General features: G+C 40.3%; 1 protein-coding gene across 1 annotated transcript; it reads left to right on the forward strand.

The window, feature by feature from the left end:
- The first annotated feature begins 607 nt into the window (after nucleotides 1-607).
- Nucleotides 608-2794, forward strand: LOC107821580 (pentatricopeptide repeat-containing protein At2g45350, chloroplastic-like). The gene has a single exon (XM_016648013.2). It carries the CDS (start codon nucleotides 697-699, stop codon nucleotides 2575-2577), a length of 1881 nt encoding a protein of 626 aa, XP_016503499.1. The 5' UTR covers nucleotides 608-696; the 3' UTR covers nucleotides 2578-2794.
- Nucleotides 2795-11454: the final 8660 nt, after the last annotated feature.

Genomic DNA, 11454 nt, shown 5'->3' on the forward strand with positions numbered 1-11454 from the left:
TATAATTTTTTCGGATGTATCGATCATTAATTGTTGTGCTATTGTAGAAATCAATAGACTATAACTCGCATCCTCATCGACTACAATGCCACCGACCTGAAATTCTCTAAATCTCCCATAGCTATCTCAATTCCCATTCAGTTGTAGCATAATTGGGATTTTGGACATAATTGTATTTGTTGCAGAAGAATTGTACGTAGAAGATTTAGTCGTTTTTGATTTGTGAAATCAGAAAAAATGTTGAAACACAGTGTATCGCAAAAACAGAGTCGCTAAATTTTGAATCGAAACAGCCGATAATATTAATGCGTGATTTGTGTTGTAAAATATCTGGAAGAATATTTAATTCCCCAATATTAGCATGCCTAAATAAGGAAGCCTACAGCTACAATGATTTCTCATTTAATGAATTGTCTATATTTTGTAGAAATACTATTAGTACGGCGGATAATATGCAAATTATGATGATATTTGGTAATATAGAACGAAAATTTCCACTTTCAATTTCTCCCACATTTATGTCATTTCAACCAAAAATCCATAGGCCAGATATTTTTATGGGCCATTCGTTATAGCCCAATTACCAACAAATATCCAGAAACAATCCCCTTAACCGTTATATTGGCCGTAAGGAAATTAACACACACTTCACTCTGTACATAGCTCAGGAACAAACAATTCGAAGTACTAAAACTGATGCTTCTTCTTGTAGCAAATTCAAGCCAAGCATGGAACTTAACACATCCAACACTTACTTTCTCCCAGAAATGCAAAACGCAAGTGGACATTGATCAAATTCATGCCCGATTGATAACCACAGGACTTGTGAAAAATCCATTTTTGACCACAAAACTTATCTTGAAATTCTCTTCTTCACCTCACACGCCCATTGTTGAATTTGCACGTTTTCTCTTCTTTTCTGATAATTTCTTTTGTTCAAAGCGAAACCAAGGAGACCCATTTCTTTGGAATGTAATAATGAAGTCTTTTTCGCATGGAAATGACCCATATAAGGCTTTTGAAGTGTTTTGTTTGATGCTTGAAAATGGGGTTTTTGTGGATGAGTACTCGTTATCTATAGTGTTGAAAGCTTGTTCTAGGATGGGTTTTGTTAAGTGTGGAATGCAGGTTCATGGACTATTGAGGAAACTAGGATTTGGGTCTGATTTGTTTTTGCAGAATTGTTTGATTTCTATGTATGTGAGGTGTGGGTGTGTTGACTATGGTCACCAAATGTTTGATAGAATGTTGATGAGAGACTCCGTTTCGTATAATACCATGATTGATGGATATGTGAAATGTGGAATGCTGGATGTTGCTTGCTGTTTGTTTGATTTTATGCCAGCGGAGATGAGGAATTTGGTTTCTTGGAATGCTATGCTCACTGGGTATGTCAAATTGGACAAGGGGTTTGACATTGCTTGGGAGCTTTTTGATAAAATGCCCAAACGGGATTTGGTTTCTTGGAATTTGATGCTTTGTTGTTGTGTGAAAAGTGGGAATGTTGAAAAGGCTACTGCTTTGTTTGATGTGATGCCGAAGAAGGATGTCGTCAGCTGGGCTATAATGGTAGATGGGTATGCGAAAATTGGTAAGGTTGATGTTGCAAGACGCTTCTTTGATGACATGCCTGAAAGGGATGTGATTTCTTGCAATGCAATTATGGCTGGGTATGTGAAGAACAGCCACTACCTTGAATCGTTGAAAGTGTTTCATGATATGCTAAGAGAGAGTAGCCTGGCTCCTGATAGTACCAGTCTGTTGATTGCACTTTCTGCAGTTGCAGAATTAGGTTACATCGATGAAGGGATTGCCCTACACTGTTACGTAGAGGAGCATGGGTTTCTTGTGGCTGGAAAGCTTGGTGTCGCTTTGATAGACATGTATGCGAAATGTGGCAGTGTAGATAGTGCAATGGGCCTGTTCAATGATATCCAAGAAAAAACCGTTGATCACTGGAATGCTATGATTGGTGGATTGGCCATTCATGGCTTTGGGGACCTAGCTTTCCAATTGTTCATGGAGATGGAGAGACTTTCATTAGAGATAGATGATATCACATTTATCGCAGTTTTGAATGCTTGTGGCCATTCTGGACTGGTAAAGGAAGGGATGATCTGTTTCGAAATCATGAGAAGGGCACATCATATGGAACCTAAGCTACAGCATTATGGATGCATGGTTGACATCCTTAGCCGAGCAGGGCATGTGGAGGAGGCCATAAAATTTGTCAATGAAATGCCAATCTATCCTAATGATGTAGTTTGGCGAACGTTGCTAAGTTCATGTAGGAATCAAGAAGACATCCACATTGGAGACGAAATGGATAAGCATTTAGTTGGACTAAATTCTCATAATTCAAGTTCCTACGTGCTTTTGTCTAACATATATGCTCAATTTGGTAAGTGGGACTATGTTAGAAGGGTTCGGACAATAATGAAAGAAAGGGACCTGAAGAAAATTGTTGGCAGCAGTAGGATTGAGCTTCAAGGAATTGTCCACGAGTTCTCTGTGGGAGACAAATCCCATGATCAAGTTGAAGAGATCTATTCCACATTACAGATGGTTTGCGTGTAGCTCTGAGGTCTCTCCTTCGTGTTCGAGGAATTAACTACCTCCATTCAGGAAGCCAAATTTAACTAGCCATTTGTTTCTTCTTGGTCCAGACAGGGAAATTATTTTAAGCTTTTTCTCTGTGATTAGCAAAGTACCGGGAAAAACAATCTTGTAGCTTGTAAATTTAGGTCAATGTATTTAATATGGGAAGTTCAAATAGAATTGCAGATAAACACTCTTTTGCCTCCTTCACAATTCCTGGAATCCCCCATCCCACACCCAACTACTTCAAAGTCCAAGGATGTGTGGATGCTAAATTCCACCTGTTAATGGAATAGGCATTGACAGCATTAAAAATAAGATTAAAACATAATGAACAAAAGTATTGACAAGTAAAAAGTAAAGGAGAGCAATTAAAGTTCTTATTTGTTTGGTGCATCACAGAGCTGGATTATTACAGTTTGTGTGTGAGCCAATGCAAGATAAGAGCTTAAAAATGGGCTAGGCTTGTGTGTCATCTTGCAAGGGAGCGTTGCACGGGCTAGGCTTTGGATTCTTTCGGCTGGACCCGGTGTTGGGCCGGTAGGCATGGTCCAGGTTATGTTTTGGCCACTACAGGATGAAAGAGTGAAATTGAAGGATCTAAAATGATCTGATATTATTTGTGAATCGCCGAGTTGGAAACTTACCAAGGTTTAGAATTTCACGTCCTCTTCAAAATTAGGCCATCAACAGCACAAGTTGGGAACCTGTTTGACAAGGATCAGTAGTGTTTTTCAGTTAGGTGGGTTTGTCAAAATGACCCCGGGGCAGAACATGTGTTCCCACTCCACGCTTTCAGTTAGAGTGGGAAACTAGAGTTAGCCTGCTACAGAAAGTCATACTATTCCTATAACTCTGAATTGCCTTAGACCCTTAGCCACCTTAGGTTCCTCCTCCCAAGAATTATTTTAGCACATTGTGATAAAATCATGCTACTTCAATTTCAGCAATAAAAAATACATGAATTAACTAAAGGAGCTAGCTGCTGCAGAAGAATAGGGACCCCCTACAGTGTGATTAGAGTGGAGGCTAAATATTCACAGGTAACACAGAGTAGAAAGTGGCCGAAGCCATAAAGTAGCTTCTCTGGTCACGAGAACCTAGTTTTCTTCAAAAACTGAACGAGCTTAAGTTGTATACTCTAACTACGCAAAATAATTTTTACACTATCAGGTCATCTAATACACATATAGCATAAACAAAATTTTACATTGTCAGCTTATATATAAGTTAAATCCAAACTGAACATGTATTATTTCCACATTCTTTTTTTTTAAAGAATGAAAAACACAAGATCAAGTTTGTGAACTTCACCCTTGTCCCAAGGTCGGCATGTATTCTTGGAAGATTGTTTACCTCGAAAATACGAGTAACAATTAAATTTAATTTGTGGTTTTAAAGATATGTGATTTAGTTCAATACCAATTAATAATTAAGAAATATGAAGTAGAAATGAAAGAGACAAGTGAATCAAACCAATGTTACTCAGCAGCGGTGACCTCGAGCTTAGTGACCTCGAGGTGGGCTTAGAACAATAAGAACAATTAAGTAAGGAAAGTAAAGTAAAAACAGTAGAGCTAAAGGATGGTTCTCATTAACATTAGGCACGAAGTAGAGAGTATATTCTTTCTTCAATGATTAGATCATGTTACAAAATGATTGGAGTCCCCTTTATATAATAGGGGAACACTAAATAAGGTATATTTCTATTTACAGTAAGAAATATTCTTGATACAGTTGTCTACCTGCCTAGTACGGAATCGTACAATCCTATCCCAGGATTTGCGCCATGATCTTAGGGACGTGACAGGAATCTAGCTCAATCTGTTACAAATCTACAACGGTACTATTTCGGGATCGAGGATACTCGGCTTCGATATTCCTCGTACTCCTATCTCGGGGCATCGCATTCTGTCTTCGAGCTCGAGTCTGGTACATCGGGCTCAAACTCGCCCTTGCCCTCGAGCTTATAAATCGGGTAGCCCCGATTTCTACCGTATACAGATAGTCCCCGCGTTTCTTAGAGTACAATGACAAGAAACGAATTGAGTCCTTGATTTTTACCCCGATTTGCCACGATATCATCATCGTGACCCAAGTGACTGAAACGAAAGCTTGGAAACTGGCTTTTCCCGAGGAAAACTTTGAGAACCTTTAGCGAGTCTGACGGCGGGGAAGATTTTGAGGGCGAAGACACTACTGCCAACAAAGACCGTGCTGCTTAGTTTTTGTGCTCTTAGTAATTTTTTGCTTTTGAGGTTGATCGGCCTTTGCCAGGAACTCTCAATCGTGACCTATAACTTCTTGTAAAGAGCTTTATACAAAGCCCCATTTTTCCTTCCATGGCTTCCGAATTTGTTACCCCTTTGAGCGGGTCAAAGTGCCTTAGCATAAAAGTCCCTTTGAATGTCCAAAGTTTGAGATGGTAATGACTGACAATAAGTTCTGCCCTCGAACGTTTCTGATCAATGGTCCCCGAGTGACCTTTCGAACTTGAACTTAAGTAGCTCTTAGGCTCAACAGTCGATGAGGCAAGGTAGCCTCGGGCTTGATAGTTGAGCGAGTGCACGCTCGAACTTGAAATGAAAATAGTCCTTAGGCCTTATGGCCAGGTAGGACTGCTTATCGTGCGGATTGGGCGGTTATTTACTCTTAACGGTTTGGCTTATCGATTATCGTCTTTTAAATATATTAATCCGCTAGCCACTGATCGAGGCCAACCCTGTACTACTACAAAGTAGTAAGAGAGGTCGAAGCAGCTTTTACCCGAGAAGGTCGGGATCGATTTTCACAGGGAGCTAGAGATTGGAGTTGAGTTTCTATCTAAATTGGAGTTGTGTATTTGTTCCTAATTGCACTTCTAAACATTGTTGGTTTTGATTTTATTTCTAATTTTATACTACTAAGATGCTAAATTAGGTTAAGTAAAGCCAAGATTAAACTGTTGAAAGTTGTTCAAATAGATAAAAGGCACTAGGGTAGTGACTTTCTCCTAGGTGGTTAATTGACGGATTCTTGAGTCTAAGGCTAGATTGTCACATTTGGGGAGTATGATATAACCATTGCACGATTCTACTCGCTCTATACCTCTCGGTAGTTCGAGTGATTTTTCCCAATTGACTTCCTCAAGACCAATTGGGTATGCCAATTTATGCAAGCAATTGAGGTTCAAGTCGGGTATTACTATCTCTAGGTTTAACCCTTTAATTGGGGCTATCAATCTCTTGAATACGCCCCAATTCCTTGTTGGACCAATTTCATAGATTAGGAAGAGCCAAAGTTAACTATGCCTAGTGTTTGCAACCACTAATTCAATATTAAAACCCTAAATTAGTCCAAATATCAAACACCCATAGACAATCAAGCATTAAAACACAAGACCCATCAATTACCCACACTAGGGTTAAGCCACAACCCTAACTAATGGGTCTAGCTACTCATGATTATGGAAGAAAACAAAGAAATAGATGAAGAAAAGCCCATAATAATTAATTACTAGATAAAACTTGAAGATTCAATAATGAAATTAAACTAAAATTACTCAAAATGGAAAAGAAGAAGTGTTCACGAGCGCAGCTCTGTCTCAAAATACAACGGATGACCTAAAAATGGGAAAAGAAACTATTTATACTAGGTTAAAAATTCTGGACAAAAATACCCTTCCGAGGCTAGTGCGGACCGCACAAAATCGAGTGTGATCGCACTAAGGCTCTTGGCTAAATAATCTGCCCTCTGCAGTTACCCACCGCGGACCGCACAAAATGCTCTGCGGCTGCGGTGGCTTCTACTGCGGTCGGCATAAAATGGACCGCGGACCGTATTGGCCAGGTTCCTCCAAAATAGCACCTCTCTGAACTTGAGCTTTGCGGACCGCACAAAGTCGAATGCGGCCGTAATGAAGTCAATGCGGTCCATACAAAATACTCTGTGGCCGCATTGCCTGGCTGCCTGAATTGCATACTCTCTGAACCTCATCTTTGCGGACCGCACAGAATGGTGTGCGGCCGCACTGATCCTGCTAGACTGAGCTTGGCCTTGTTCTTGTTACTTGTGCATGTTTCACTCCTTTTTGAGTTGGTTTTTGACAAATTGTTAGCTTGTTGACCAAACCCTGCAATCAAGTACAACATGTGAGCCTTTGGGACTATTTTGTACACATTTCTAAATCAAAACTTAAGCAAGCAGGAGTGTAAATTGCATCATAATCCCTAGTTATCAGCCACCCGATAAGATATTGGGCGGATTGGTATTGGTTTAGCTCTTATCAGGCGATTTATCGACCATTTATTCAAGATTCGATTTGATCACATGGGAAAATTGACGCCTGTTTAGTCATTGGTTTTATTTCAATTTCTTATTCATGGCTTCTATCTGGTTTACTGTCTGTTGCTTCTGGTCTTTATTTTATGTCCTCTAACGTTTACTTTTCCCTTGTCTGGATATTTTGATCAATAAATTTCATACATAAAACAGTGGATGAATATTAATGCTCCAAGTGCATCAAGAGAAAGGAAATAATGCCTATAATTGCACAATCCACTGCTGGGGATTCAGTTAAAGTTTGTGCCGAACTACATAAAAGAATTAACTGAGTTAAAAGTAAAATACTTTTAGTCCATTCTGCTTGAATTGTTAGAAAGATAGAGTGCTGGAAGTCGACGAGATAGAATGTTGGAAGCCTATAAGTCGACGAGATAGAGTACCGCTGGTGGCTGCTGGTTGAAATTTAGGCGTTAGGGACTTAAGGTTTCTGATTATTTAGGCGTTAGATTAGAGATAGTGCACTGGAAGATTGGAAGTGAAAGGCTCTTTGATTATTTAATATATATGGAGATAAAAATAAATTATATATATATATATATATATATATATATATATATATATATATATATATATATATATATATATATATATATATTCTTAACGGGTTAACGAATTATCCGTTAAGAAAATTGAATAATTCGCCCCCAAACCGATAAGCCGTTAATAAAAAAATTTCAATCCGTTCTCCGTCTGTTAAACCGTTAACCCGATACCAATAAGCCATTAAGCTTCGGTTTCGGTTCGATTTTCGGTTTTGGTTCGATTTTGAATACCCCTAATTAGCGGTAAGGATTTGCTCGAACTGGAAATAAAGTCCGCCCATAAGCTTTATGAATAGTCCCAGTGAGGGTTTGCTCGAGCTCGAAGTAAAGTTAGCCCATAGGCTTTATGGATAGTCCCCGAGTGTGGGTTTGCTCGGACTCGAGTTAAGATAGCCCGTGGGCTTTTATGATCGAGTGAGGTTCTGCTCGAACTCGAAATAGAGTTAGCCCTTAGGCTTCATAGATAGTCCCCGAGTGAGAATTTTCTCAAATTCGGGTAGCCCTTGGGCTTAGTAATCGAGTGAGTACTTGCTCGAACTTGAGATAGCCCTTAGGCTTTATAATCGAGTGAGGGTTTGCTCGAACTCGAAGTAAAGTTATCCTTTAGTATTTTTTATATTAGCCCTTAGGCTCTTTAAATCGGGTCAATTCGGCGTCTAAAATGGCTATAATTTTTCCCTCCTTTTGGCTAAAAGACTTAGTGAAAATTTCTTTATGCCTTAGCATGTGTTCATTTTTTGTACCCGTTGGGTTTTTCGAAGGTTCAATCAACCAGGACCTGTTCGTGTTAATGCCTCTTGAGTCTTTTCCGAAGGCTGATGTTATCGAAGCTTTTAAATTATTCGAGGGCTGATTTTATCGAAACCCTTTTTGCTTTTGCCAAGGGTAGCCGAGTTTAACCAGTTTTTCGAAGTATTTGAAGGCCTTTAATTTATGGCGGAAGTCGGACATCTCCGAGCCGTATTATTTCGGTCGTAGCCTTTTACATGACCGCAGTTTTTAATATGGCCGTAACCTTTTAATATGGCCGTAGCCTTCGGGTATGTCTCTTGGACTTGTTTCTCAATATCCTCTCGAACTTATCCGAAAGGTTAGTCCCCGAGTATGATGGCCTTGGCCTGTATATCGGGGGGTGCTTCTTTGAGGTCTTATGATTTCGAACTTGGATAGTTCGAGTAGGTAATCCCCGAGTGTTTGAGGTATGCTCGCACTTGGGTAAAGATAGCCCGTGGGCTTTTATGATCGAGTGAGGATTTGTCGAACTCGAAGTAAAGTTAGTCCTTAGGCATCGTAGATAGTCCCCAAATGAGAGTTGCTCGAACTCGGGTTAAGATAGCCCTTGGGCTTTTGTATTCATTACGGATTTCGGACGCCCCCGATGTGCGTTAACTTGGCCGTAGCCTTTTTAGTTCAGAACTTACCCTTTGGGTTTATCTTTCGTTTCACTCTAAGCTTGACCGAAGAGTCAGTCCCTAAGTGGGGTGGCCGTGGTCTGTAAAATCGAGGATCGCCTTTAATGTCTTATGGTCTCGAAATATTGGTAGTTTGAACTTCCGTTGTAATTGGCCCTTAAGCCTGTTTACACAATAAATCAAGGGTATGAAATAGAAAAAATTTCTAGAAGCATGAGATATCCTCAAGGAAAATTACTTCTCTCAATGGAGGATTATACATGCGCACATGTTTGACGTTAGGGCTCGAGTAACCTATATGCGCACGGCTCATCTAACTGTTTGACCCTTACAACTTTTTCCTATTGAGGCCCCATTGTCATGGAGTAATTTCCTTGTAACAAAGTGGATATTTGAGGGTAATGCCTCCCAGATCTCGAGGCTTATCTCAGGGAACCTCGGGTACCTATGAACTGCCCTAAGCTAGCACGAACAGTGGTTGCCTCATTAAAAACCTTCTCGGAAAAACCCATTTAGGACAAAGACTGGTCCAAGGGAAAAAGAGTGCAACGCGTGCTTTAATATTCAAAGCTTCGTGTCGATCCTTAGTCGAAAAAATAGAGAGAATCAGAATTGGGTCGTACCTTTATTCGGATTTTGGAGATTTAATATGGTCAAGCCCTAGTGAATTTTGACCTCGACTATTTTTCTTCTCACTTTATGCGAAGCCTATACCCGTTGCCCCTATGGTCTCCGTTGTACGGTTGATATCGATCTCTATTCGACCTTGGCTCTCGATCGGCATCCCCTTTTATCCTACCCATAGGCATGCTAGGATAAACGGACCCCGAAAGAGTCCCTAGTTGATCATCTTCGATTCTAATCTTCGCCTAGTACCGATTATGTACCTCTGCCCAAGTGACAGCCGGGTTCTCGAGCAGACTTTGCTTCAACTGACATGAAGCTATAAAACTTCGAGTGTTGAGACCTTGAGCGAAAGCTTGAACGGCCCAGTTATCGGTGACCGAAGGCAAATCCATTCTCTCTACTTGGAACCGAGATACGAATTCCCTAAGCATCTCGTTTTCTTTCTGCCTTACCTTGAAAAGGTCCGACTTCCTCGTTACAATTTTGATGGCTCAGGTGTGTGCTTTTACAGAAGAATCTGCAAGCATAGCAAATGAATTAATAGAATTAGGGGTAAGTTATGATACCATATCAAGGCACCCTTGGACAGAGTCTCCCTGAGCTTCTTAAGCAGTACGGATTCAATTTCATCATCTTCCAAGTCGTTTCCTTTGATGGCGCACATATACGAGGTGACGTGTTCATTTGGATTGGTCGTCCTATTATACTTGGGAATCTCGGGCATTTGAAACTTCTTGGGAATTAGCTTCGGAGCCGCACTAAAGGGGAAGGGTCTTTGCACGAACTTTTTAGAGTCTAGTCCTTCTAAGATCGGGGGTGCCCCCGGTATTTGATCAACACGAGAGTTATAAGTCTCCACTTTTTTATCTTTATCCTCGATTTTCTTCTCCCCAGACTCGATTCTCTTAGTGAGTTCCTTGAGCATCCTCATAATCGTGGGGTCAAGCCCCGAGCCACTTTCACCTGGCCTTTCTAACACTGGTTCAGTATGCCGAGTGTTTACTTGTTCTGCTGTATTTGAAGTTTTATTCTGACTCTGAAGTCGAGCGATGGCGATTTGCTGAGCTTGCAGCATTTCGAATATTACTTGGAGGCTGATTCCCCCATCTCCCATTCCTTGTTCTCCTTGGCTACCAGATCGAGCCTCCCTGCGTGTATTCCCCCTAGGGTATGTGCTTAAATCCGCGTTTAGAGCAATGTGTGAACTAACATCAACTGGTTCCATATTTGGCACTTCCCCTAGGTTTATCGGTGGTACACCGACCCCTGCATTGTTATTTTCTCCAAGACCTTCGTTGTCGTGAACGAGTGCATTTTGTGAGCTAGACATGTTTCAGGCTGAGAACCAAAAAATCTTGACAAGAAAAAGTGTAAAGACAACGTGTGTAATGAGAATCAGTAAAGAAACAATCACTATTATCTTTAGCCCCACGGTGGGCGCTAAACTGTTTACCTCAAAAATACGAGTAACAATTAAATTTTATTTGTGGTTTTAAAGATATGTGATTTAGTTCAATACCAATTAATAATCAAGAAATATAAAGTAGAAATGAAAGAGACAAGTGAATCAAACCAATGTTACTCAGCATCGGTGACCTCGAGCTTAGTGACCTCGAGGTGGGTTTAGAATAATAAGAACAATTAAGTAAGGAAAGTAAAGTAAGAGCAGTAGAGCTAAAGGATGGTTCTGATGAACAGTAGGCAAGAAGTAGAGAGTATATTCTTTCTTCAACGATTAGATCATGTTACAAAATGATTGGGGTCCCTTTTATATAATAGGGGTACCCTAAATAAGGTATATTTCCATTTACAATAAGGAATATTCTTGATACAGTTGTCTAACCGCCTAGTACGGAATTGTACAATCCTATCCCGGGATTTGCGCCATGATCTTGGGGATGTGGCAGGAATATAGCTCATTCTGTTACAAATCCGCAACGGTACTATTTCGG

The sequence above is a fragment of the Nicotiana tabacum genome, chromosome 7, assembly GCF_000715075.1.
Source record: "Nicotiana tabacum cultivar K326 chromosome 7, ASM71507v2, whole genome shotgun sequence".
NCBI classification, from domain to species: Eukaryota; Viridiplantae; Streptophyta; class Magnoliopsida; order Solanales; family Solanaceae; genus Nicotiana; species Nicotiana tabacum.

Bases quoted from the DNA above. Each gene is read 5' to 3' on its own strand.
- LOC107821580 (XM_016648013.2), top strand. From the start codon at position 697: ATGCTTCTTCTTGTAGCAAATTCAAGCCAAGCATGGAACTTAACACAT.